Below are 27,450 nucleotides of genomic sequence, written 5' to 3'. Positions count from 1 at the left end.
CGAGCGGCACTGTCAAGCACTGCGACGACAACCTCACCTCTTCAGACCGAAATTCCAAAATACCAACGCATTCGAACGCGCGAGCAAAAGAGGAAGAGCTGTAAGCGACTTTACAGGTGTAATGAGTGTTAGTGCGATTATCCCTTTCACGTAATGGCTACACGGCTACGCCACTCGACCAGGCCACTCTAGCGAGCGGAATGTCTGAACCCTTCCTCTGTCAAACATTGCGCAACCTGGGGTATATATACTGTCAACACAACAAACTGTATCGCTTAAATAGAAATTCCAAAAAATGAAAAGGCATTCGAACGCGCGGGCAAAAGAGGAAGGGCTGTAAACGACTTTAAAGCTAGGAAGGGACATAGCAGGAGGCTATGTCGTATCTGCCGCTAGACCACTCTATCGAGAGGAATGTCTGAACCCAACCCCAACATCCTTGATCAGATTGCGGTATATATATTAAGTAACCCCACTGGAGGTTTGCTTCTGTCGTGGATAGATTGTGGTCCATGTTGCTCTGTGAACTGCCACCTTGTATACAGCAGCGCATGTTGATTGCCGTCACTATCAGGCATTGCGATAACCTCTTGTGTTCTTAGTAAAAAGTCCCAAAGTCGAACACGCTCAAACGCATGATCAAAAGGAATCGCAGCTATACACACTTTACAAGCCCAAGTTAGTACGCTTGAAAGGCACCCCTGAGGGCACCTTGTGCGGCTAGACCACTCTACCGAGAGGAATGTCTGAACCACGACTCCATCAGTAGTGATTAGATTTAGGTATATATTCCTATCGCGTAACCTTGCCAGAAGTGCTTGCTTCGGGAAAGTGCATTAAGGTCTACCAACCTGGCTCCCACCACGATACCGATATGTATAACAGAGCACCAGCGAGGAGCAGTCCAATGACCTCTTCCCATTGACCAAAAAGAAGGGTCAACATATTCGAACGCATGAACAAAAGGAATCGCAGCTGTATACAACTTTACAAGTCTGTTACTGCTCTTACGCGCACTGGCCTTAACAGCTAGACCACTCTATCAAGAGGAATGTCTGAGCCATGACTCCACGAGCAGTGATCAGATTTGGGTATATATGCGCCATCAAGGAACTTAGCCAGAAGTGTATTGCTTCGTGACAATGCAAGTCGCTCAAAGGTCTGCCAACCCGGGTCCCACCACGACACTATGGACAGAGCATCAGCAAGAAGCAGCTTACCCTTGACCAAAAAGAAAAGGCCAACATGTTCGAACGCATGAGCAAAAGGAAATCGAGGCTGTAAATAACTTTACGTTGGCAAGGGCGTCAGTCAAGCCGCTTGACCACTCTATCGAGAGGAATGTCTGAACCACGATCCCCACGAAGCAGTGTTTAGATCATGGTGTATATGGCTTCAATCGAATCTGTGTCGTCCATGTCAAGATCACAAAAGATTGAGCACTCGAACGTGTGACCGAAGGGCAAAAAGAGGACGTATCTTTTCACGACTTTGTAAGAACACTGTCAGCATATTAACATATGCATAACCGCTAGACCACTCTAACGAGAGGAATGTCTCGACCACCGTCCCCCAACAAGCACTTCCCAATCACAGGATATATAGCTCGAGCCTTCGCACTCCGCTTCATGGCAAAAAGAGGGAACCACGAGGATTCGAACCCACGAGCAAAAAGGGCAACGCCTTCCAGCTTTACAGGAAGCCCCGGATCTTGAACGGAGGCTCCACGACTAGACCACTCTAACGAGAGGAATGCCTCAGCGCTGCCCCCGTCAAGCAGTGCCGAAGGAATGGTATATATACCTCCATTGCAGCCGATGCATTGCATCCAAAGGACGCAAGCTGATCATCGTCGGAGAATTGACTAGCTGCCAGACAGGATCTGCTGTTCGAGGGAGGTGCTGAGACGCAGGTGCCTGGTACCTTTGAGGATAGCCCAAGTGTGAGGAATGAAAGAATCACGAAGAGACGCACGCACGCACGGATTGTCTTTTTAAATTCTTATCTCCCCACTGTTAGAAATGGACTTGATTGTGACGGGTTGAGCAAATTCGGACGTTGGAAAGTGTTTGAGGTTCAAGGCACGTGAGGACTACGTACATCTACGTTGACATTGACCTACGTCGAGCTCTCATTTAGGCCATGAGACACATCGGTGCAATCGCAAAGAGTTCCGGCATAGCATAAATCCACTTTCCAGCATTATGTAGCTATTCACGACCGTTGTTTCGCTTCGGACAATATCCCCACCGAACACCGAAGGCCTCGGTCTCTGAGCGAGCTGCCAAGTCCGTCGGCCAACGGTATGGCGTGACTCGGCCGTCTTCTTTTGTAAAACTCGGGCTCGGGACGCAAGATCCTACGGACCATTGGGAAATTGGCGGATGTTGGCAGCGTGATCGGATGACATCTCGAAATCTCGGACTCGAACTTGTTCTTTCTGCCCGAACACCTACGGATGCGCAAGTGCACAATATCCGTAGGACAGCAGACAAACATGACTGGCCTTTTGCCATTAGAGAGTGCATCGGAAAACCTCAGGGACTCGGGCAATGGTCTATCATTGTACCCGAGCTCTCTGCATCAAGCGTTCCTTTGTCGCTTGTAAGGCGCAGCCACTCCGAGCAATTGTTGGGTGATATATTAACCGCGTACCGATCGGGCGCCAGATGAGATTGCAATTCCACAGACATGGAATCAGAAACCCGATGGTGCGAATCTCACGTACTTCAAGCATGAAGCTCGTTGGTTTGGAAGCGGTGTTTGAGGCGGAGTAGCACAAACTCAGTTGTGATGTTCTCACGGGCTCCGGAGTCCGGTGCGCGCGGATGTGCCACAGAATCTCAACCGAACGGACTGCGAATCAAATCCCGGTTTCGGGCTCTGCATATGACCTGTCCGCTGCATGTGTCAGGCAATCTCGGGACTCGCAAGTATAGTATTGTGTCGGTCGGAGGGCATCGTGGAACCGGGTGGCGTCCAGATCAGAGCATCTCCCCGAGTAGAAGTCGGTCAGGGCCGAGATCACGGCCTCATCTATATACTCGGCTCTGGAAGCTTGAGGGAGGTTCAGCCGAGGAGCGCGATGTAGGTGGTCATTTTCGCAAGCGCATCTCGATCGGGCTCGGGAGGGTGGTTGTCGATGGAGGGCAGACAATGCCGGAGGTAGGGAGAGAGAGCTTGTATTCCCAAAGGTCAGTGATAAAGCCACAAGCATAAAGACTCAAGTGATCCACTATCGTGTCGAGATCAAGTACGGTCGGTAACCTGACACGCTCCTCTTTCTTCTTACGGTCGCGTTGGGTCTACGGAAGCAGGGCCGCTGAAGGAGTAAGACACACAGAAGATATGGGCGTAGGTAGCCGTGATCAGGGGGATTGAACTTGTTCTAGGATTTTCGCGTAGTCGGTTCAAAGTCTCGTAATCAGCTCATCCGACATGGACTTGATGCTTCGGTCGCATCATGCCAGTCGCGCCGGCACCAGCGATCGCGCGCCGATTCACGTGACTATGATGTAATCTCTATTATCTTATCTTATCTACGTCTGTCTGAGCCAATAGACGTTGAGCAAGCGGGGCATTTCTCCCTGGTCAGAAACCCGCAAACCAGACATAACGTTGCAGTCTTGAATCTTGATGTTAAGATGAGAAAACAGTAAAGTGCGTTAATATCCACGCTCACTGTAATCATACATTTTTTTCCAGATAGAGAAGAGACAAGATAACCACCAGCCCTATTTGGCGAATATATTAGACTTTATTACTGTTATAATTCCTCATATAGTGTTTCTTGCCGATGCAACTTTTGGAGGTTAAGGGCGGCACCACTACCCTATACTATTTGTAATTGCGTCATCGCCTGATAGCCTTCCAGCCCTCGCTATTGATAAGCTTAACGAGTGGGGCAGCCGGGCCGCACGCGTTGCCGGAGCTTGCGACGCGTCAAAACGGCATTTCACACGTCAAAATGTTTAATTCTAAACTCAATGCTACTACTGCTCCAGAAGAACCGCTGACGTTGGGGGCATGGGTCTGTTGGCGGTGATGCACGCATATTCTTCCACCAGTCAAATGTAACGTCATACAAACCCCCAACGTGGGGTAGCCATTCAAATACATCGTCATCGAACCAGCCTCGAACACTCAGTTACCAAACCCTATCTTCACGACCAAATCACGCAGTCTGATATTTCGTTCACCATGTCAAGCGCGTTGTCGAGCTCTTTGGCTGAGGCTAAGCTGGTTCCCGGTTCAGCTGCTAGCTTGATCCCTGAAGGCTTCAAGCCCACGACGAATCTGAAGGTCGCGTTCGATGGGAAGGATGTCGACTTGGGGAACCTCTTCCGCGCGAGGGAGTGTAAGCGGGCTCCTAGCATCCAGTTTGATCAAGAAGTAAGTTGTGGATATCTTCAAGAGCACTTTGCTTAGTGCTGACGAGGTTTAGCCTGATGCTCCTGGAGATGCTACCTACATGCTCTTGCTTGTCGACCCTGATGCGCCAACACCAGATGACCCCAAGTTCGCCTTCTGGCGCCACTGGGTGCTCCCTGGCTTGAGACCCCTAAGCGGTGGAGAGGCAGTGGCTCAAGTACAACCTGCTCTCACAGAATACCTGGGTCCTGGCCCGAAGGACGAGTAAGTTAAGATGACTCAACATACTCAGTGATCACTTGCTGACGGCCACGAAGTTCCAAGCCGCACAGATACTTGCTTCTTTTATACCGACAACCTGCCAGCCTTGACCTTGCCAAAGAGGATGTAGGAGGTGAAGAGTTCACGCAAAGAAGGTCTTTCGATACTGCCAAGTTTGTTGAGAAGCATGGACTACAACTTGTGGGCGCGAACTGGTTTCTTGGTGCTGGAGATGGCTGGAAAGAGTAAGGCAGAGAAAATCGCTGATCTCAAGTTCGAGATGCGGATAGAGGCCCCGGACTACTAGTCGTCTTTGCTCTGCTCGTCATGGTCTAATAGAAACGGTGCAAATTCATCTAGTACTGCAAAGTCGCATTATCGTGAGTGCTCCGTTGAGGCCAGGCACAGCATGGTTTCCAACGGATGCCGTTTCGGGATACTGACAGTCAACTCGGAGGGTTTGTAAGGATTGACGACAGTGTACGTGGCCGTTGTTACTGTTGGTGTAACGAGGCTTTGTCCTAGCTTACTGGAGTCTGAAGATACTTAGTACACTGTGGTATTGACTAGGCTTGTCGGATCTTCTGCCGAGGTGCTTTCGGCAGCTATACTTGGTTCCTCAGTTGATATGGTTGGAGCCGCCTCTGCAGAGGTGCTCTTGACCTCACCAGTAGTCGTTGCTGTGGTGGCAGTTGCAGAACCAGGAATGCGAGTAACGACCGGAAACCCTGTTCGCCTCTTTTCTCTTCATGATCTAACAGAAACAAGGCCAGTTCAGCTACCACCAGAAAGCCGTATTGCCACCTGAAAGCCATCAAGATGTAAGCGCCAGGAGCTAATAACGGGTTTGGCAGCAGACTCAGATAGAGCAGGCAGAGTCACGTATCAAAACAGGGTCAAGAAGTCGGCCGAAAAAATGCTTTTATTATTCAATGCTTCAAGTCATACAGCTAGGAAACTACCTCATAATAGGGAATGAAAAGAAATATGTATCCATCTCACCGAGATTCGGATCAAATATCGGACTCAGAAGAGAAAGGCCGCTGGCCTACATTTAGTGGCGGAAGCTGCTGCTGTTGCTGCCACCACCGATACCGTTGTTGATAAGCTTGTTAACAGTACCAGAAGGCACGCCGGAAATAACTCCATCAAGGGCCTTGGAGGCAATATAATCGCAGAGACCCTCAGCCTTCTGTCCCAGACCAAGGAAGTAAGCGGCAAGACCAGCAACATGGGGCGAAGCCATAGAGGTACCGGAGATGGTGTTGGTCTTGCCGTTGGGCCAGGTGCTGAGGATATCGGTACCGGGAGCGAGGACATCAACGACGGAGCCAAAGTTGGAGTAGTCAGCGAGAATGTCATCGCTAGTGGTGGCGCCGACAGTGCAGGCGCTCTCCTCGGAAGCAGGAGAGGATCCAGAGGCATCCTTGCCGTCGTTACCGGCTGCGACGGCGAGGAAGAGACCGGCATCAACGATGGCCTTGGCAGCCTGGTTGACGGCATCGGAGGTCTCACCGCCGAGAGACATGTTGACAACGACACCGTTGGGGCAGTTCTCTTCCTTGGCGTGACCGGAAACGAAGTCCATACCAGCGATGACAGCAGAGTTGGTACCGGAGCCATCGTCGCCGAGGACCTTGACAGCGAAGAGGCTGGTCTTCTTGGCTACACCATAAGTGGTAGAACCAATAGTACCAGCAACGTGAGTGCCGTGGCCTTGTCCATCGCTGTCGGAACCACCAGCAAAGTTCTTGAGGAACTTGGCGCGACCATCGAAGTCCTGCAATTGTGTTAGGTTATACTGTTTCACCTCTAGAATCTGTTCAGACTTACGGGATGGTCGACATCAATACCGGTGTCGATGACATAGGCGCAAGTACCCTCACCAGCGCTGTCGTCGTAGGAGTAAGTGCTGCCACCAGGGCTCTGGGTGGAGACGCGAGCAATACCCCAAGGAGCATTGCTCTGCTGAGTAGTAGCCGTGATGGTAACATAAGCATCCTGCTCAATGTACTCGACCTAAACCTTGTTAGCTGGGATCTTTTGTGGTTGTATCCATATGAGTCAGAAGTCACTGACATTGGGGTCGTGCTTCAGCTTGTTCAGCTCATCATCCTTGAGGCTGGCCGCGAAACCGCCGAAGCCCTTGGAGTAGGTGTAATCGGCATCAGCCTCGATGTACTCGATCATCTTGTCAACCCAGCTCTCGATGGAAGAAGCCTGGAAGCCCTTCTTCATCTTGACGATGTACTTGCCATCGACAAGCTTGACACCGCGAGGGCGAAGAATGGGAGCGGGCTCGGCCCGGCGGGAGGGAGCAGAGGGAGCGGCCAGCGCAAAGGGGAGAAGAGCGAGAAGAGTAGCAGATCGCATTTTGAAGAAAGATTGTTGTAAGTTGGAGAACTTAAAGAATGAAGTGAGTTGTAAAGAGTGGTGTTGAGTGAATGTAGGTGTAAAGACTGAAGAGCTGAGTTGCTTGATGAGAACAAGATATTGATAGAGACAGAGGCTTCTATTTATCTTGAAGCTGTCTCTCCTTTAGTTGTTAACGGCCACCTCAACTTGGAGCCATGTTCCTTGATCGGATGCTGGGTTGGTAGTCTTTCGGCACGCAACCTATCGTGTCAAACATGTGCCACGATGATCGTCATCGTTCGAGATAGTCGACCCCGGCCGCAACCACTACCTGCCTAAAGCGAGCGACGATCCCAGGCATCGCGTGCCTGGCGAGGTATAGCATGAGAATTAACCATAAGCGAGTTAGCCAACCGAAACGTGCGATGCTTTGATCCAAGAATTTAGAGCACCATTCGCCACGAGATGAAAGGAGTGCATAATTAATGAGGCTCCTTATTCTGTGCCTTGTTTTGTGTTTTGACTGGTGAATCGGTTACCGCCAGCGCAGTGGGGGTGCCAATTAGCAGATTGATGGGCAAGCCAATTGAAGTCGAGAGCTGCTCTCTGGGGCACTAATCTTTCTTGAAACGATATCGCCCGAGGGTGTCAGCCAATCGAGATGACGCGTGGCGATCTATTTCCGAGTCAGGGAGTTGGTTTCAACAATTCCCCCTGAATAAGCTTGATAGCTCAATCAAAAGGTCTTGACAGGTTCAATCAAGCAGGAATCAAAGATATCAGGCAGGGTCCTTTGATTTTCAAAAGTGCCAGTCACAAGCAATTGATGATACTTGAAACCATCGCCAACTGATACACTAGATACACTGCAGGGATATTTTGCTGCCGAGAAATGGAAGGCCATCGTTAGGGTTGCAAGAGGCTAGGAAAAAGTTCCGACGTAGATCATCTTAGCTTCCTCCCTGTTTCAATGGGCGAGGTAGCAATTTGCTAATAAGTGTCAAGAATATATTGAAAACATATCCATTTCGCGGGACAGCTAACGATATAGGGAGATCTATCCGGAACCTTATAAGATGATGATCCTTAGCATGTCACCATATGCCGGGTCATCGGCAGTCATGGAAACATTAACTCATTCTCTCAATGGTCTAGAACTGTTGACATGGGGAAGCTTTGACAATTGCCATCACGTCAGGTTTCGGTCGACATGCCAATTAAGCAACTAGTCCATCCTTAGTCCGGTTTGACCAATTGAAGAGGCGTAAGGCTAACGGCTTGGCTCCGCAGGTTGGGCTGAATTGTCGTGAGCACTATGTTTTAAGGGCTACGTGAATATCCGAGCTCATTTGCCGGGCAATCCTCCGAGTGAGCCGTTCCGGATGTACATGTCCATTTGGCTTGGTGTAAGTTGAAGGCATCAAGTGACGACAATGAACTTTTGTAACACTGACTCGTATGAGATAACTCATGGTTTCGATGGAGCGGTGAGGCTTTCACTTAGTTCATCACGAAACTCAATAGCTCTGCATAAAGTAAACTGCAATTGATATAGGGGCGAGCCATGTGCTAAACTCACAATATGTACAGACATAAAGCTTAGGTACATAAACTGTTACCAAGAAGTAAACCAAATTGTTCTATCCGTCTCTCATAACATTTCATCAATCGTCTAGCAGCTCGTGGTAACTCCGGAAGTAGTGCAGTACTTGCCATCAGGGCCAGATCCAATCTTGGAAGGCTCAGCGCCGCTCGAGTTACCCTCGTAGCGGTCACAGTACTTGCCCTTGTTCTGGCACGAGCTGGTGATCTTGCAGGTGTCTCCATAGTTGGTGTTAATGCCGCAAAGAACACCACCGTCGACGGCAACAGAGCCCTGGATGACAACGTTTCGAGGGCCGCCGTTATCCTTGCAGTTTCCGCAGCTGCGGACGAGCTTTCCGTAGTCCTCGGCGTAGAAATCCTTGATCTGGACGGTTCCGCGGCCGTTGAACTGGACGATCTTGTCGCTAGCATGGAAAGCACCGCCACCGTTGATGTAAGAAGTTCCACTGGTCTGCTTGAGGGTGATGGCATCCTCACAGACATCGGCCCACCAGACGTTGTTCAGGGTGCTAAAGTCAAAATCAGCATGAGAAACGGTGAGTCGAGAGAAACTTGCTCACCAAGTACCCTTGCAGTGGACACCTTCGGCCTGAGATGCGCCGATGATCACGTTGGAAAGAGTAGCGCCGTTCTCGAGAATGAACATAGCATCCTTCTCACCAGTTTCAGTCTGGCCTTGGCAAACAGAGGCTAGGACAGAGTGTTAGTCACAGGTTCTTGAGACAAGGTATAAAGAGGCTCACGGCTTCGCTCGAATCGCTTCATGCCACCATCGTAGCTGCCCTTGACAGGAACGGCAGTAGGGAATGAAGTAGCGCCAGCAGACTTGGGGAGAGTCTTGGTGACAGCGGCGGAGGAGACGCCAGCAAGGGCGAGGATGGCAGTGTACTTCATGATGAATGAGTTGAGGTTATGCCGAAGATGTAGCTAGTTAAGGCTGCAGTTGTGATGCTAAATGAACAAGTCTCTTGGCTCCCTGGATCTCTCATCCCTTATATATTTATCAACATTATATGTTATTTCTCCTTGATATATTGGTTTCAATCAATCTTCCCCTTTGTTCTAAAGCCCCTGCACCTGTTTTTCGCGCATTGCACCAATTAGCATCGTATAATCACCCTCGAGTCCGAAAACGGCAAGCTAGTCACCGAAGTGAAACTCCGTTCAATGTTACATCTCGAACCAGACTCAATTCTCATTCGAGGAATTAAAAGTCATAATTCTCCGTCACGACTCGTTATTTGCGGAGACCAATCAAATGACCTGATTTTCTGCTCAACTTGCTCGATATGATCAGCTGCACGACGACCCGAAGTCTGGGGTAATGGAGATACTACCCCCAATATGAGCATGGGGAAGATGAAACTAGTAAGGCTGGATGAAAGTGACGGGGCGAGATTGGTGGAATTTCGATCATGCTTGTTTTTAGTGACGTGTCCACCAATTAAGCTTACCTGGAATATGAACGACTTTGAGTTTCGATGCGGATCTTCCACGGGCATAATGGAATGTAGTAACGCCAGACCCTCGTGGTTAAAAGCCGTGTAGCCGCGAGGAATAATTTTGCACCTACGAGAGGCCAGCGATCGTCGTGTTGTATCTGACCATAACCCTGCAGTGTTCTAGGCTTGAGTGAATAAACAAAGTCTCTCCTTCTTAAGCTTTAAGGTTACTCAGACCGCAACAAGCTTGGATACCAGAGATACTTTGGGGGCAGCGGTGATATCCGATTCTGGGTTCGGGGACTAGATATGTATCCGGAAGCTCCAAAGCTCTAGATGGTTGTGTGAACAGAGAGACGATACAGAAACCTCAGGTTTCTCGAGATCTTGAAGAGCACTGTTTCAAATTGCTGATCATATAAGCCATAGACTATACGCTGGAAGATCTACAGGGCCGCCAGATGGTCCCAGCAGCATGGGACGCGCCAAGGGCAACTACCGACAGGACCCTGCGACTTGGCAATGTGTTTTTGACACGAATCGCGTGACAGGTGCATGATGCGCCTAAGTACAGGAAAATTCATCGAATTTGCGTCCGTACAAGTTTGCTTTCCATAATACACGTCTCTGGCTGATACAGGGCCTGGTGAACTATTCTTCTACTTCACAGAGTGTTTCTCTTCTAGATGCAATCGATATAGGCTGATACTGTCTTCTGCTCTGACTGATCAAGTCTTACTTCCACCAGGCTAGGTGACTGCAGTCTAAGTTCACATTGTATAGATCTTAATGAACGCCTGCATCAGAGAGCCTCGTTATGAGACTTGAAGTTCTTGATTCATCAGCTACACCGATTAGACGGCTTCTTAATGGTTTTCCTCACGAGTGTCATCAGCGTGCTTTTTAATCCGAATTTCGGCTATGATGGACTGGCATGGCGATCTCCAGATGACCAAAGCATTACAGTTTAGGTTGAGGTTCCAGTTCAGTCTTAGTTTATCAGATGCCTAAAAATCAATAATCGCGGAGCTGAGGTCAGGGTAAATTTCTGAACCGTGGCATCCTATTTTAACATTTGGAAATATCCTGCTTTGTTGCGTGGACAGAAAACAGGTAAACAACAAGCTATTTTTTGTCAAGCTATGCCACTCTATCAGCAGTGCAGAAGCCAGGGATAGTTTTCCGGAAATCATTTTAGTAGGGTATCATATCAAATCTCATCACGCTTGCTTCCAAATCCACAAAATCTCAAACAACCAATTTCCCGTCAATTTGTGGCCACTCCAGCAACAACTCTCTCATCCATTTCCAATATTCCTCTTGAGCCCATTGCCGTAACAGCTGTAAGTTATAGATAATCTTGTAAATTCCCATCGAGCTTGACGTATCTCCAAGATTCTTCTTCTGCCAGAAAACCGTCTTCTCTCCCTCTGGCGTTGTGATGATAAGATGCCAATCGTGCCCTTGGATGATAATGCCAGGTATGAAATCTGGCAAGTTCCATATCTTCTCGTTGGTAGTCGTGAGCTCTTGTGCACGTTGTCGCAACCTGACTAATTGTCGGAGGAACTGCCAGTGGGCCGCCATCCAGACTTCCATCTGAAGCCTGGCGTTCTCCCAGCCTTCGCCTGTCTTCTTGGTTTCTATACTGACGGCGATGGGATTGTCGGAGAGCGGGGCTAAATTTGTGTGATTGAACATGCCGAGAGGGAGGATATCCTTTAGGCCATCAATGGTTTCTGAAACCTGGGCAGACTCATCTTGCCTGGGATCGAGATACATGCAAAAGTCAACTTTCTTAGACGCTGACGTCACATGATACTCGGTGATGATTGAAGCGGTTGTGCTAAGACAGTTAGAAGTTGCAAGGTTTCCGCGAGCTAATGTACTCACCTGAGTCGAAAGTCAAAGAACTGGTCACTCCTTGGACCCTGCAACGGTCTCAGAGCAGCAGAAAGAACACGATGATGAACTTCAATGTTCCAATCTGCCTCCGAACAACCTCTACTATTGCAATAGGCAGCCTCGTGAAGAATCCACTGTATAGCTTCGGGCGTTGGCGTATGTCCAAGATCGTCACGGTCGTCCGAAAAGAGGAATTTGCTTAGAATGGGCTGTCTAGCCCACTTGAATTCCCCGTATACGGAACGTTGAGACGAAGGAAGGATTCCAACGCCTGATGAGGCGAGATCAATCTTCTCGAGGAGAGAGTCCAAAGGTTTTGGCATGTTGGGAAAGGCGCTGAGTTCTCTGGTGATGACACCTCTGCTGTTGAGCGCAAGCGCGAGGAGTTGTTTGGTCGGCGAGGATCGGCCTGACGCTTGTGATGCCGAATGCGTTGAAGGGAGAGAGGTGCCAGATTCACTCCTGGGTGTCCTTATCCGTCTGGATGGACGAGGGGTTTCAAATTCATCGTCATGGTCGGTGAGAGTGTGCTTTTTGGGACTAGCCATAGTGTTGTCACTTTGCGAGGCTTCTGGGGAAGGGAGGTTTAAGCGACGGCGTTTTGGACCTTGTCTGGTCTGAGGAGCAGATGTCGAGCCTGTTTGGATCTGCTGTAGCCAGAGTTGTATCCGATTCTCTAGCGACATGGTCTTGGCGCACGATAGCGAGTGGTTGTGCTGTCGTAATTGTTGATTCATATTCAATTGCTTGATCTAATGCTGGAGTTGATGTTGTTGACTTGGCGTTGTCGTGACAACAATCTTAGCGTAGCTAAAATCGGCGGGTTCTGATTGGGGGCACAACTACAGCCCTGGCTCAATTTGCAGGGGTTCTGAAAATGTCGCCAAGCCCCATTGACTTGCCAGTCAATGGATGAATGGCCTTGAGTGGGTTAAAATTGAATTGCAGTGTCGAGAGAACCATCTCATGTCCAAGCCAGCATTGTGCCTTGATCGAGTTGACAGCGGCGAGTATTTCCAGCTACAAACGGCGCCTATATGATCAATCATCTGGCCGGAAAGAACAGTGGCTCACGCCCAAATTTAGTGGAGGACACGGATGTTTACTAGACTAAGGTACCTAAGATGAGTTTGTCCTACATGAGAAAAAGACTTGGACACATTCACTGTAGAACTAGGCAAGTTTAGTATACACTTATTAAATTTAGTATGGATTCAGTAGACTAGTTAATTTTGGCGCCCCAAAGATAGACAAGGGGGAAAATCGTCGAACGAAGCAAAACCCCCTCCTTTATCTAAATACATCCCCCTTAGCGGAATCTGTGCTCGTAGTACTTGTGCTCAAGCCAGATACGGTACATGCGCTCTCTAGGGTTGGGCTGGTTTCCATCGACATCCAGTTGGTTGTTGTCGTACTCGATAAGGACCTTTCCATTGGCTCTGTTATGGAACGCCTCAACCTCTGCCTCACTATCGGGCTTGAGATAAGGGCGAGTAATGACTTGAACACCGTTCAAGGGCTCGCCTCGTCCAGTGATATGAGACAGAAGCTCATCGACCTTGGCCTTGTACAAGAGGACTGGGTTTTGCTCGGTGGACGTCTTGGTGCGGGGGGTTGAGACGTAGATCTTGACGTTGTTTGCCCTGTTCAGAATGCCACCAGGGCCGGCCAGAGACCTGGGGGTGGTGAACTTGTTGGTACCCTGCTGGAGAGGCTTGATGATCTTTTTCTCCCAGTTGTCGCCGCGATTGAGGAAGCCAGTTTCCATCTATAATAATTAGCATCTTGAACTCGAGGAAGATATCCAGTTAACAAATGACTTACAAAATGAGCGAACCAGTAACCCTTGTCAGAGACGATGACGATGCCAGTGCAGCTAAAATCATGTAAGTAAAGTAACTCCGACAGTTGGCATTAGGATATGACCCTAAGTAATGAAGATATTCAGACTAGTTTATGATCATTTTATCATAAACTTGGTGCATCACTTACCCCATGAGACCCCGGATATACTTTCGCAACGGCTTTTCAGCCCAAGATCCATGGCTTGAGACAGCGTCATGCTGAATTAGGTTCCAGTCCAACTCGTTGACACTTCCAGTGTCACTGTCAATCTGCTCCATGACATATTCGTTCGCCGCGGTTGCATCGGTACCCCAAAGGTCCTCGATGTCATCCAAAGATCTCTCTCCAAGTACCAGAGAGCGAGGAATAGGCTTGCCCTTGCCCTTGCCTTTACCTCTGCCCTTACCGGTGGTCTTGCCTTTGCCTGCGTCCTTGCCTTTCTTTGGGGCAGGTTTGGCTAAGCAGGCTTTGCAAGTCAGGTCACAGACAATGGCGGGCTTCGTGATTGCCTTCGAGATAGCCCTCTCATGAACGGCAAATCCAACGTCACTGACATCAGACAAAGACGAATCGGATGGCTTCACAAAGGGAGAGGCCAAGGCAGAGCAAGCCAAAGAGAGGAAAAGAGTGGCGAGGCGGACCATGATGAAGGTGCCTAAGTGAAAGTGAAAGTGAAGGTGAAAGTAAAGGAGAGTGAGAGTTATGAGAAATGAGTGAAGAATGTTGTAATGAAAGAATGACTGCTGATAAATCTCGAATTTGAGGACTATTGCCTACAATATATAGACCAGAGGTTGCCATGAAGGCTATGGTACTAGGCAAGCCATAGGATACAGAAGTTTCTAACTGCCGAACTAGGGTGTCCAAGAAAGCTTAGGATCTATGTGATATATCCCCAAATGACAAAATAACCAATATAGATGCTCATAAAGTCTACACTGAGTCTAACTAAATCATTTTCTCACTTGTGATAGATGTTCTTGCTCCCTGATGCCGAAGTCGAGCTCAACTCTATTCTGATATTCAAGGGGATCTTGTTCGGTGAAGCCGACTTCTCCTACTCTACAACTCCATTGGGAGACTATACGAAGACGTTGGACCGATCTACGTTGATCCCTGCCATGTGCCAAGAATCTTTCGAAGCAAAATGCAGATTCATGGGTGCGTCAGCTGGTTAGGCTTGGGGATATACAGGGTGAGCATAGACATATCTCTGTTTTAATTTATGGTGGTGGTTGGATTAAAATTTGCCCAACAAAGTCTGTCGGTAAATTCCGTGCAAAGAAGTGCCCTTACGAAGCATGGATGGCATAAACCTCATTTCATGTAATTTTGAACGAGATGTCTTGAATATTTTCAACAAGAACCTCATCTTTTCTCTGTGGCCAAGCCCTTGCGCCAAAAGTTGATACTAGTCCAGATTTTTGCTGTTAGCAATTGTTTTTATTAAACACAAGCGAGATATTAAGTTCGTTATGAGTAAGGCGAACAGAAAAGCGCACGGAGTTGTTTGTACTCTATATAAGGAGGCAGCACGGTAGCCTGGTATTAACACTCGAAATCGGGTATGCCCCTCTACTTCGATCTATAGTAGGATTCGGTGGACGCTGTAGCTATGCCTGTTCTTAGGCGTAGACGCGTAGACAGTATGAGTCCCAAACAGTACCTTACCAGGCTGATGTACGTATAATGGGTATTGAAGTATAAATGTCGGACCGACAGTATGACCTGCTTGAAATAGCTAGAACAGTGACGCAATGAAGGCAGAATCAGATAAAATGGAATGGCGGGAAAACAATTAAGCTTTAACCCTGTTTCAGGTTTGACAGCTTGCATGAATTTCTGATGATCCTGGTACTTGGCATGAGATCTATAGCCTTTGTGAGTTGTATTGAGTTTTCTCTCATAGTTCAGTTCCTCATTGGAGACGGAAGTATCGTGGAGTTAGTTATAAGTGAGGTCAAAGAAGAGAACAGGAAATCGGCATATTCTATCGATGAACTTACTTGAATACACAAAACCATTGCCGCCATACCGTTAATATTGTGACATCTCTTAAACAAGTGAGGCGATGCAGTCTCCAAATCCCCGTCGCATGCTTAATAAGGCAATCCGGGAAAGATCTTTATCGCAGCTCATCGTCACCATGGAAATGATCAAAGCCGACTCTCAACTCTTCTCTTCTCTTCAAGAATTGCTTCCATCAATACTGGGACGGTGTGTCCGCCACGGATGCATCGACCTGGTGAGATATCTTCTAGAGTGTGAAAGAGCACCTGTTGAGTCCTTATCGCCTCTTGCCGTCGCCGCAAACTCCTCCATCCCCCTTGTCGAGCTGCTTGTGGCCCATGGCTGGGATCTCAACAAGGCTGAAGCTGACAGATCCCTTAAGCGGGGCGATAAGCTAATCGACCTCGTCTGCGACGATCACCAGTTGGTTCGCTGGTTGGTTGAGCATGGCGCACGGGTCACATATGGCGAGGTGGACCTCTATGAGCTCTTCCCGCAGCCAGCTCCATTACTAGAGACGTGCGCTGCCAGAGGCTCTGTTGCAACGTTCCGGTTCCTACATAGCAAGGGGGCATTGCTGGGCCACCGGACGCTTCACCGAGCAGCCGGGGAGGCAGCAACATTCGGTGCAGACCCTTTCACTTGTCAAGAAGTCCATGATGAGATAGTTGGAGATGAAGCCAGGACAAGAAAGGAGCGAGCAGAAATGTTGATGTTTCTTGTGGGTGGGATGAAACTGGACATCAACTCGATAGACTCGACTGTACCATATCGTGCTTACCATTGGGGGACTCCTCTATGCTATGCTGCCGTAAAGGAGAACGGAGCTCATGTAGTGAGGTGGCTACTTGAGAAGGGAGCTCAGCCCAAAGTTGAGACTGCACAGAATGTTGCCGACGCAGAGATGTTGGCGAAGCTGACGGGCTGCACAGAGAATGCGAGAATATTGCGTGAGTGGAAGGAGGAACACTGAGAGAGAGGAAGGATGTTAGACGAACTTTGTAGTATGATGTCGCGCGTTCAGTATATAGCACTTTGTGATTAGTACTCAAGAGCCAACCTTGTACAGATATGCCATAGATAGGTATGGAAGCACAAATATGCCTTTACCAAGCCCTGGCTTAGAGCTTCTCTTGACCTCCTTTCAACCCTACACCTCAGCAGACCACATTGATCAATTCTGAGCCCCTTCAGTTCATGATTCCTCGAGGCTCTGTTTCTTCTCATGTTGGGAGCTCCATATTTGTTCTGCAGGGAGAGGAGAAAAGGTGTAGTGTTGGTAGTAACGAGAAATGAGACGAGTACCTTGGTATCTGCAAAATATGTTTAGATGATTGGGCATTTGAACAATAAGAAACTTGTAAAATGCAGACCAAAGGACAGAAGAAATACTAAGAATTTGAGGCGCATATTATTATTATGAGCATGGATATTGCCTCGACGCAACTATATGCTGTCCTTAAAAGTCTAAGAATAATGCCAATTAGCAATTGAGACCAGAGACGTCCATTTTCGGAATAAAAAGCTTAAAAGATCCGGATCGTATGATCTTCGCATGCGGAGTGGCTGAGCAGAGATGACAAGGGGGCCACAGCATCATGCAGGTAAATTAGATCTTGATGGAGACACGATCTGTGGCTTGACTCTTTACCTAGATCTCCGGATATATCGTAGATCCGCTCTGGAACATGTCATATAGTCATGGCTTGGGAAGTTATGTTTCTCGATAATCTGGAGTCTTTGAGCTCATAGACATTGAATAATATTCGATACACAAGGCTCATTGCAAACTGTCCCAACTCAAGTGCTTGGGGTCAGTCAGCAATCTACCTAGTTAGAAGTTGCTAAGATCTCAAAACAATATTGGAAGTTCTGGTTGTCGTGTTGTGACCATGAAGCTCCTGTCTTTTGCCAGGAGGAAAGGGACATGTGCATTCACGAACCAATCATCTGACTGGCCAGAACTACGACTGTGCCTAGGTAGGCATAAAGAAAGCTTCCCTTATTAATTCACCTAATACATAATTGCTGCAAATTGTATTTCTTTCTTTATCTCAGTGTCCTTTCCGGGCGCATGTACAGGGTAGCCCTCATGAGACCTTCTCAATACTGCTCAGACTGATATGCCTAGATTGACAAGGGTGAAGCAATGATATGATACCTTCTCACCTTCTACATATAGAATACCTACGGAAACTCCAAATAGATGCCTGCCCCGAGATCGTATGTTGGAAACTCTCATGTGAACTGCAAAAATTTCCCACCGCCCGCAAAATCTCCCACAAATGCGGAGGATGCGGGATGTAAAACCTCGCTTGCCCGCGGTCTCTCTCGTCCCAAAGGACCGATAAGCTCGTCAGGAGAAGTCTGCAGAAAAAAAGGGGGGTTTAGGTCTGTGGAGGAGGAGGAGTGGCTCTGGGGGAGGCAACAGCTTCTCGGCGAAATACCTACACACCCCATGAAGGGGACTGGACTGGGGAAGAAAAAGAGGACGACGAGGCGGATACGCGACCTGTGGGTAAGACCGAGAGAGAGACCCGGGGGAGCGTTTATCCTGTGGGATGGGGAGGGTTGCGTGCGTGCTGTCAGGTTATCCCCGGATGGAGATTGAGGGGATTAGCAACACGGAGAGATTCGAGAAGGTTTGGATTGGCGAGACGTTGGAGGTGTTTCGAGGTGAGAGATTTAGAGGTGAAGATCAGCACGACGTCAACAGACATAGAGTTCAATGGTCCATCATAGTAAAAGCCTCAATTATGTATACAGAATTTCCTAAGAAGAATCTGCTAGTCAAATGATACAGTTGGTCATTTGATCAAGTGCATATTGATCTCGTGCCTAGACTTGAATAGTTTTACCGCATGTGATATTAATCTCGGTTCATGTATATTGTATTTCAGCTGGTTTGTCATAGTAAAAGAGACTATGGCTGTCTCCGAAACAAAGACTGCAAGCGTCATCCGACAAGATAGTCAAGATCAGGCCTTTGTCGACTGTTATTGTCAAGAAGATTCCGATATCCTCCATATTCTAGACCCCGTTCCAAGGTAACAGACTTCTCCATGCCACCCATCACCCACGATCTCTAACTCTTTTTTTTCTCTCTCCGCGATTAATTGCCGTGCATGTGCATGTTGCACGGGCTCCGCACTCCGTTAACTTTACTCTGTTCCTTGGCCCTGGCTTGGATGGGACGGCTCAAACGTTCGGGTCCGAATAGCATCCACTAATTATAAGTGGGAATGCGCATCGAGTATCGCCGAGTGCCTCTTTTTTTCGGCCCGTGTGGATACGGTATCGCGTTCCGCCGTTGCAGAGCCGCATTAGCATGGGCGGGTGATTTTTATGATGCCATGGGTCCAGGGGTAAAGGAGGCTCTGCGGGAATGGAAACAAGGCACGGGAGGTTCGAGAACGATTCTTTGTGCCATGTCGAGTTTGTGTAAGTTGGCGCGTGGCGATTAATTCGACGACAATTGGTGATGCGATTCAGATACACAAGTCGCGACAATTAATTGCATGTTTCTCTACCTGCTGTGTTGGGTTGTTTTGTCGCAGATAACAAACAATGCCTGCTCGGTGTTATCTCGCACCATCGCATGCCCTGTCTTGATCTTCTGTCTTGTTCCAATTGAGTTTCCAAGGCTTATCGCTGGACCCAAAAATGACCGAGCACAGCGACGTTGCCATCCAATCCATGAACTCTGTTCTGGCAATGGAGCTTCTATAGCTGAGCATGCTCCGCTCGATTCGGCCAGTCTCTAACGTGCGTGGATAAGACTCGAGACATTTGGCCGAGTTTAGACCATTGAGTACCATTACGAGAGACAACAAAATAAACCTCGCGAGAATGTAGGAAATAAACCGGCGATTTGGCGTTGCCGGAAATACCGTTAAAAGATCAGATCAGATGCGGTATCTGACGGGAGATGAATGCCGTGACAATAACATCATTTTTGGCCACAATCAGAACCAGGAATTCGAGAGGGAGAAACACCAGAATCTGGCATTCGGAAATAAAAAATCTGCGCGAGCCCGACGTTCCAATCATCAGTCGGACCGACCGATTCGGCGACTCTCGGTGTCATATCATGTGAATGGGGCTCTGCTGAGCGGACGAGGCGAGCACCGGAAATATGAGGAAGCTGACTAGCAGTGTCGGGGCGAGAAGGGGAGATTGCAATTCATCGGTGGACGGGTAGTAAATTAGATATCAGCAATGCAATACGGTCTGTCTCTGTAGAGACTGTCCTTCACCTCAATATCTTCACCTTGAAGACCTGCGTATTCCCGTCGACGCAGGCTCTGCCGAAGATCTTCGCGCCAAGAGATGCGACCAGAAGACCAATGGAAGCAAAAACTGGATCCTTGGAACAAAAATATGGATCAAAGTGGTTCCATTACTCATCTCACAGGGTCCAAAGTGCGTCATCAATGCCGAAGGCGCCGGTAGTAGAAAGGCCCAGGCAGAGCTAGGGAGAAAAAAATTGTCAATGTCACCCCACGTACGTTGCTTCTCCCATCGATCCACCGTTTTCTGAACGGAGATGAATCTGGATCAAGCGTGACTAGGGGACCTCCGCTAGACCAATCAGCCCACGGGGTGTGTTTGTCGACGAAAGCGTGGTGAGATGCCCAGCACAGGAATGCTTACCTCACACAGTTCGACTCTTTTTCCCATGACGTGACTCTACGGGCCTTCTATTCACAGTTGCTCCGCTTCCTCTCCAAGTCTTGGTCCCGAGTCCACAAACCTTAGCTCACCCACGTCAGTCTCCGCAAGTCGTTTCCCTGAGCCCCCCGGGGTTTGAGTTTTCGCTCAAAGCATGACCATCAGAGGTCATGAGATGGACCCATTGGCATGGTCTTGGTCTCTCGGTGCCCGCGATGGCCCTCGAAGATCATCTCCACAATAAAGACAGTCAAAATGGCACCTCTTCGCTGCTTCAATCTCTCTTCTGGCTCATCACAGCTTTCGTGTACAACACTTTCACAACATCAATCACACACATACAACATTCAATTGACCAATTGGTCTAATAACCACTCCCAATATGAAGTTCTTTGGTAGTAAACGCCATGAACATGCTGGCGAAGGTCAGCATCTCGAGAGGAAGCCTTCTCCCGATACCGATGGTCGCATCACTTTCCGGGCATGCTTCATGGGCCTGGTCGCATCTGTAAGTTTCCAAAACCACAACTAGCTAGTAATGGAGTGAAACTAATTAAATAAAAGATGGGCGGGATGATCTTTGGATACTCTTCTGGTCAAGTTTCTGGTTATTTCATGATGAAGGATTACGGCGAGCGATTCGGTGTTCCCAATGGCGACGGTACATACAACTTCAGCGCCGCACGACAAGGAACGATCACCGGTCTCCTCTCAATTGGATGCTTGTTCGGGTCTCTCGTTGCTGGTAACCTTTGCGATTCAATTGGCCGCCGCAAGACTATCTCTATCTCTGCTCTCTGGACCTGCGTCGGCACCATCATCGAGGTCGCCTCCCAACACGCCTGGTACCAACACGCCATCGGTCGACTTGTAACAGGTCTTGGTGTCGGCGCTCTGTCTGTCGCTGTCCCCATGTACCAGAGCGAGAGTGCTCCTGCCATCATTCGAGGTCTCATCGTCTCCTGCTATCAGCTCTTTGTCACTCTTGGTATCTGGTGTGCTGAGATGGTCAACTGGGGCACCAACCACTACGATGGCAGCGCTTCATGGAGAATCCCCAACGGTCTTAACTTCCTTTGGGCTCTTCTTCTCGGTGTTGGCATTCTTCTCCTTCCTGAGTCTCCTCGATTCGCCTACCGAAAGGGTAAGGTTGAGGAAGCCCGCAAGACTATTGCCGGCCTCGCTGGTCTCGACATCAACTCCCCCAGTGTCAACCGACAGATCGATGACATCCGTGAGAAGCTCGAAGAGGAACAGGCTCTTCCCGAGACCCGCCTTGTCGAGATCTTCACTGGTCCCCGTATGGCCTACCGTACCATTCTCGGTATCACTCTCCAGGCTGGTCAGCAGCTCACTGGTATCAACTTCTTCTTCGTAAGTACACTCAGAATGACATCGCATCGTAGCAGTTGACTAACGATTACAGTACTTCGGAACCACTGTCTTCGCTTCCACTGGCCTGAAGGACAGCTACGTCACTCAGCTTATTCTCGGCTCAGTCAACTGTGCTTGCACATTCGGCGGTCTCTATGTCGTCCAGAAGTGCGGTCGCAGAAAGTCTCTGATGATTGGTGCCGCCTGGATGATGATGTGCTTCTTCGTCTATGCCTTCGTTGGACACTTCGCTCTTGACCGAAAGGATCCTCTCTCCACTCCCGCTGCCGGCGCCGTCCTTGTCACCTTCTCTTGCTTGGCTATCGCTGCCTTTGCCACCACCTGGGGCCCTCTTGTCTGGGCTGTTGTTGCCGAGATGTACCCTTCCCAGTACCGCAGTCGATGCATGGCCATCGCCACTGCTACCAACTGGCTCTTCAACTTCCTCATCGGTTTCTTGTAAGTTACCTTGCAGTTACATTCCGATTGAGCACTCACTAACAATTCCCAGCACTCGATTTATTACTGATGCCATTGACTACTTCTACGGTCTCGTCTACGCCGGATGTTGTGCTGCCCTTGTTGCCATCGTCTTCTTCTTCGTCATCGAGTCCAAGGACCGAACCCTCGAGGAGATCGACACCATGTACGTCCAGCACGTCAACCCCATCACTTCTTCCAAGTGGGTTGGCGAGCCCCATGGCCCCAAGCACGCTCGCGAGGGTGTCACCGACGAAGAGGCCTCTTCGTAAACAATCATCAGCAAACACCTCGTCACAACACGCACGACTCACAACTCACATCATTCACGCACACACATCACTATAGAAGTTACGGATACGGACACACTATAGACATGCAGCCGGACTGCCCGGCGAGTAACGATTGGAACGGACGTTGCATTTTAAAATTGTTTTCGCAAGGGTGCGAAGAAGTACATAACCCAAAAGAGCATATTATATCCTTGTATTTAGTAGCCTATTCTGCATAATATCATTTTCGCTACGTTCTCAAATATTGATCAGATATGATAACCATTGTGATGCGACATTCTCCACTGATTCACAAGCTGAGGTCTTGCTGAGCGAAGTAGATGCCATTGTAGATGCACCATGGGGGCGCTAGACCTTGATCCTAAGCGATAAAAGTACTTAGCAAATAGTTCCCTAAGCTTAGGCTAGATTTACCTAAGTTTGTTTTGACACCCTGTATTAAGTTCCGGTGTTTTCTTGCTCTTCGAGGGTGGTACCAACTCAGATCTTGGTACTGTTATTAGTCGCATCACATTTGCTTCAGCATTCACTGCACTGCTCCCAAGCCGCAGTCAATTGTACATAATTAGACAGTTTATGGCTGGCTGAAATGATCAGTCCAGCCAAACAGACGGAGAAGACGAATGAAGCTTGTCTGGTGTAGGTTAGCGGTGGCGTTTGGGCTCCCTCTTTTGGCCAGCTGATAACTTTCTTCGGTCTAGATCTTGCCAAGCTGAGATGTGAATCGCGAAAGACATAAACTATTTGATGTAGAGCATTCTTTGTGCATGAAACTATTTAAAAAGGCCCAGCTGGAACTCCATGGCATAAAAGCAACAGACAATTGGTCGCTTCTTGCTCGAGTAGATAAAGAGACCACTTCCTTCATAGCAGAATGAGACTCTTCTTAATCTTACACTATTCTTCTATTAAACTTGAACCGTAAATCTTGTCGCAGTACCACAACTTCACTGCCAATTCTTCAATACGCTGAACATGGCCTTTTCAGGACCCAGCCGCGCCGCTGCCTGGACGCTATCACTCCCTTCATCCAGTCAGCCCGTTGATCACGTTATTCTTCCAGATGACGGAAGCAAGGGAAGCTCAGAGTCCATCATGGGAGAAGACCTGCGCCAACTGGTTGACTCCCGTGATATCCAAGAAGGCGGAAAATATCGCTGTACGTTGCTACTGAAGAGAAGAGATTGACGAATGACTGATTGAGGATTTGCAGCCATTGTGAAGATTCAGTCCCGATTCCAAGACCGAGGACGTCAAACTTGGATGATGGGAACCGGGTGGCTTATTCGTCCAGACCTTCTTGTTACCGCTGGCCATGTTATCTATGACTGGGGACGCAGACTTGGCCCAGCTGATCAGATCAAGTGCTACATTGGCTACAATGGTAAAGAGTCTGTCAGGTCACCTCAAGTTCAGGCGCGATACGGCGCCAAGGTTGTGACACCTGCTGGGTGGATTGAAGCTTCGAGCAACCGCCAACAGGATGTTGCTTTTATTCAACTTGACAGGCCATTCACGGGCAACCTACGACTCTTCAGTTACCTCAATACCCCACAGACAGGCAATGGCATATACCTGGGCATCGTCGGATATCCCGGCGATCGGATGTTGCAGGATGAACAAGGAGCTCAGATGTATGAAGAGTTTGCTAGGAGTGACTATAACATTGGAGAAAGTCCTCACCATATGGTCGAATATTCTATCTCAACTTTCGCAGGTGCGGTTGTTCCCAGCTGGCATTTCTCGAATTAGTACTGACAGTTTCTCAGGACAAGCTGGCGCCCCACTCTTGCGCAACTCCGATGGGCGACTCACTGTAATTGGAACTCATAGTTATGGTGGCGGTGGTTTTGACAGCAACTCAGGGACTACGATTGGAAACGCTCAAGGTAACAATTACAACGATTTGATCGGTTTGTTTGACAAGAGGACGAATTTTGGCGAGGTTGGCAAGGTCCAAGTCGTCCAAGCTCAAACTCAAGACCGAGCAGTGAGTAGCTGTGCCTTAATTTGTCACGTTTCTAATTCCTGCCAGACAAGCATCAATGAGCCTCACGGTCTCAATAGAGGCCGCCCCGGCATAGCGGTTGAAACCCCAAGATTCGATGAAGAAAGCTTCTTTGACACCCTGAAAAGTGTAGCCAATGTGGGAAGAAATGGCTTCACTTTTCCTTCTACTTTCCTCGGTCCTATCGGTGGTCCTCTTAGTGCAGTAGTCGGAACTCTGCTTGGATCACTCACAGAGAGCACGCTATCTCAGAGCACTGAAATTATAGCAAATGGTCCCGCCGAACGTGCGGTGCTCGCTGAGGCTGCTTTACAAGCAATCCTTGCGTCAGAGCACGATGAGCATGTGGTAGAGGTGATCAACAAGATGGGTCAATTTTGGAAAGCTGGTGCACCGAAGGCCGAAATACTCGCTCCTGCTATCACTCCAATCTTGGGTCAATGCAGTGTGGAACTTTCAGACCAACTTGGTCCAGACTCCAAGAGACCAAACTTCCGTGACCGTCGTCGCTTGGAGGTCGACATCACAGAGAGTGCTGCAATGGACGGAGGAGCTGCCTTTATCCAAGGTATACTGGGTCCAACTCGACAACTTGAGGGAGGGAGAGATGTTTCCGAATGGCTCGGCCCCATGCTCGTCACTGCGGTCACTGAGTCCAAGCCTCTTACGTCGAAGCCCGCCTCTGCGGCTCTCTCAAGCTTACTTGACCGGGAGGGGCTGTCCATCGAGGCATCCACCTCTAGCGCAAACGAGGATGCGACCAGGATCTTGATCAAACGTGCTGTCTTAGCAGATGCGGCTCTTCAAGCCATAATGTCCCTCCCCCGCGAAAAGCTAGACCGGTTCAGGCCTGTCAGCGGAGATGGCGACGACGCAAGTCTCTTCGATGTTATAAAGGATGTGGTTCAAAAGTTTGGACCAATTGCACTCGACCTTGCGAAGAAGGCCGCTATTAAGTTTGGACCTCGTCTCATCAGCGGTGCCAGTTCGGATCGTCCAGGTCCTGACACTGAAGGCCACCGTCTTCCGCAGCGGATGAAGAAGCCGTCATTGATGGATTATCTCAACGGTGAGCACAGGGCGAGCCCGTTTTGAGTAACGTTTGTGCCACTGCAGATGGCCTGACTGACTTTGCTGATCTGACTCGATCGTCAAGTGGCTCACGTGGAGTCCGACTGGTCAACGGGATGTGATGTGGGACAGTAGGAGCAGTCACATACCCTCGGCAGGATAGACATCATAACTGTAACTTAAATTCTAATACGCGATGATCTGAAGCCGTTATGAGCATTAACCGAGGTATTGATGTCATCCCCCAAGAGTAACTTTTCTCAACTCAAACAACTATTGGCTACTTAATGCACTCATCCTTCCAGGGCTGACGATCTCTGAACCTTTTACTGCAAAACCAATTCAGCTAAGAAGACCTGAATAGCGTAGCAAACCTGACAACGTGACTATGATTCATGACGCTGGCTTTAGATCTCAAGATCTTTGTCCAATAAAACTCAATTCACGGAGCCTCCCGAGGAGATCGACATCGGAAAAATTATCTAGTGAAGCTTAAAATCTCCTGACATCGTGGTTTAAGGTTGAGGTTTACGAGATATTCGCACTGGTGGGATGATGACGAAAGAGGTAACTCCGCAGCCGGAAAGGTTTAGTGCTTACTCCGACATCGTGCCACTTTCGGACTCCGTCCAACTTAGATAACGGAGTTGAGAAAAGAAAGCCCGTGAGGGGTTTGCGGAGTTGTGGAATTGCTCAATTGGGATACCGCTCTCCTCCGAAGAAAACAATTCCGTTATGAAAACGGTTCTCCGTTGGTCGATTGTCGGCTTCTGATCCTAGCTGAAAATCCGAAACCATACTGACTGCAAATGGTTTGGTCCAAAGGACTTTGAGGTGCCCAGGTGCTCACGGCAAACTGTTGCCATCCATCATTCTTACGAGAACTGATGTTTATGTGCATGGCTGTTGGTTTCAACCTCTTTCGAACCATACGGTAAGAAATGATCTGATGTTGAATGTCGAGTGTCGTCATTTTCAACCTGCCAGAAGTAGGCAAGGCAATGATCTACCATGACCCCTGAAAAGACCCGAGTCTAGAATGAAGGATCTATCACATGTAGGTCAAAGAATAAGCGCTCTTACGACGACCCGTCCAACAGATCTTGTATAAAAGCAGCCGGAAGGCAAAATGCAATGCCAAAAACTGATATTGAACCTATTGCCTTTCCGTTAATCTCCAACATGACTGAACAAGCTGACGAAAACGACAACAAAATAACTGAGTGCACCTTTCCACCTGGGAGCAGGCGCGTGGAATATGAAGACCTGGATCCCGCCCAAAAAGAACTCGAGGATATCTTGGCCACTATGAAGCATGACCCAACGGGCATGGGCATAAGCCATCTCGGCCGAGACGGAATCCACCGATCCCTCACTGCTGATCGCGATGTTGTCGATGCAGTTCCTTTCCCACCACCTCTCATCAAGGCAATGCTTGATCGCTTGCCATACAGCGAGGAAGCAGTCAAGGTATTCCGCGGAGTCGATGGGACAAAGACGCCGAAAGAACAGTGGTACAAGCCTTTGCCAGGAACCTTGCCTCCCCCGCTTGAGGAAAAACATCGCGAGGAGGCGAAGAATGGGCAGGAAGACTATAGGAAATGGTATGGGGAGAGGATGAAAAAGGTTGAAGCGGGCATTTTTGAGAGGAGAGCGGTTTGTTTGATGTCGGATCATGACCTCGGCCCAGAGGCTATGAGTACAAAGTAAAGAGACATTAGGAATTGGTTGGAAGACGTAGTATGAGAGAGAGAGCTAA

General features: G+C 48.8%; 9 protein-coding genes; 5 read left to right on the top strand and 4 right to left on the bottom strand.

The window, feature by feature from the left end:
* Positions 1 to 4,200: 4,200 nt before the first annotated feature.
* Positions 4,201 to 4,881, top strand: FFUJ_11705 (related to lipid binding protein Tfs1p; the record flags this gene model as incomplete). XM_023570634.1 has 3 exons in its annotated part: positions 4,201 to 4,392; positions 4,445 to 4,635; positions 4,689 to 4,881. 3 exons carry the CDS (start codon positions 4,201 to 4,203, stop codon positions 4,879 to 4,881), a joined length of 576 nt encoding a protein of 191 aa, XP_023437718.1.
* An 805-nt stretch (positions 4,882 to 5,686) lies between these two features.
* FFUJ_11704 (probable endopeptidase K) lies at positions 5,687 to 7,005 on the bottom strand (the record flags this gene model as incomplete). XM_023570633.1 has 3 exons in its annotated part: positions 5,687 to 6,412; positions 6,466 to 6,651; positions 6,712 to 7,005. 3 exons carry the CDS (start codon positions 7,003 to 7,005, stop codon positions 5,687 to 5,689), a joined length of 1,206 nt encoding a protein of 401 aa, XP_023437717.1.
* Positions 7,006 to 8,659: 1,654 nt separating this feature from the next.
* FFUJ_11703 (probable pectate lyase) lies at positions 8,660 to 9,486 on the bottom strand (the record flags this gene model as incomplete). XM_023570632.1 has 3 exons in its annotated part: positions 8,660 to 9,101; positions 9,153 to 9,282; positions 9,336 to 9,486. 3 exons carry the CDS (start codon positions 9,484 to 9,486, stop codon positions 8,660 to 8,662), a joined length of 723 nt encoding a protein of 240 aa, XP_023437716.1.
* A 1,796-nt stretch (positions 9,487 to 11,282) lies between these two features.
* Positions 11,283 to 12,625, bottom strand: FFUJ_11702 (uncharacterized protein; the record flags this gene model as incomplete). XM_023570631.1 has 2 exons in its annotated part: positions 11,283 to 11,880; positions 11,928 to 12,625. The coding sequence occupies 2 exons, from the start codon at positions 12,623 to 12,625 to the stop codon at positions 11,283 to 11,285; spliced, it is 1,296 nt and encodes a 431-aa protein (XP_023437715.1).
* Positions 12,626 to 13,248: 623 nt separating this feature from the next.
* Positions 13,249 to 14,428, bottom strand: FFUJ_11701 (uncharacterized protein; the record flags this gene model as incomplete). XM_023570630.1 has 3 exons in its annotated part: positions 13,249 to 13,707; positions 13,764 to 13,815; positions 13,932 to 14,428. 3 exons carry the CDS (start codon positions 14,426 to 14,428, stop codon positions 13,249 to 13,251), a joined length of 1,008 nt encoding a protein of 335 aa, XP_023437714.1.
* Positions 14,429 to 15,930: 1,502 nt separating this feature from the next.
* On the top strand, positions 15,931 to 16,767 carry FFUJ_11700 (uncharacterized protein; the record flags this gene model as incomplete). The annotated part of the gene is made up of 1 exon (XM_023570628.1): positions 15,931 to 16,767. One exon carries the CDS (start codon positions 15,931 to 15,933, stop codon positions 16,765 to 16,767), a length of 837 nt encoding a protein of 278 aa, XP_023437713.1.
* A 4,080-nt stretch (positions 16,768 to 20,847) lies between these two features.
* On the top strand, positions 20,848 to 22,591 carry FFUJ_11699 (probable low-affinity hexose transporter HXT3; the record flags this gene model as incomplete). XM_023570627.1 has 4 exons in its annotated part: positions 20,848 to 20,973; positions 21,030 to 21,839; positions 21,892 to 22,298; positions 22,351 to 22,591. 4 exons carry the CDS (start codon positions 20,848 to 20,850, stop codon positions 22,589 to 22,591), a joined length of 1,584 nt encoding a protein of 527 aa, XP_023437712.1.
* A 996-nt stretch (positions 22,592 to 23,587) lies between these two features.
* Positions 23,588 to 25,715, top strand: FFUJ_11698 (uncharacterized protein; the record flags this gene model as incomplete). XM_023570626.1 has 4 exons in its annotated part: positions 23,588 to 23,771; positions 23,826 to 24,329; positions 24,382 to 24,602; positions 24,648 to 25,715. 4 exons carry the CDS (start codon positions 23,588 to 23,590, stop codon positions 25,713 to 25,715), a joined length of 1,977 nt encoding a protein of 658 aa, XP_023437711.1.
* A 1,158-nt stretch (positions 25,716 to 26,873) lies between these two features.
* Positions 26,874 to 27,401, top strand: FFUJ_11697 (uncharacterized protein; the record flags this gene model as incomplete). The annotated part of the gene is made up of 1 exon (XM_023570625.1): positions 26,874 to 27,401. One exon carries the CDS (start codon positions 26,874 to 26,876, stop codon positions 27,399 to 27,401), a length of 528 nt encoding a protein of 175 aa, XP_023437710.1.
* Between the last annotated feature and the right edge of the window lie 49 nt (positions 27,402 to 27,450).

This window comes from Fusarium fujikuroi, chromosome FFUJ_chr11, assembly GCF_900079805.1.
Source record: "Fusarium fujikuroi IMI 58289 draft genome, chromosome FFUJ_chr11".
Classification (NCBI taxonomy): domain Eukaryota; kingdom Fungi; phylum Ascomycota; class Sordariomycetes; order Hypocreales; family Nectriaceae; genus Fusarium; species Fusarium fujikuroi.
The sequence above is the reverse complement of the archived record's forward strand: the minus strand, read 5'-3'. Positions and strand labels throughout refer to the sequence as shown.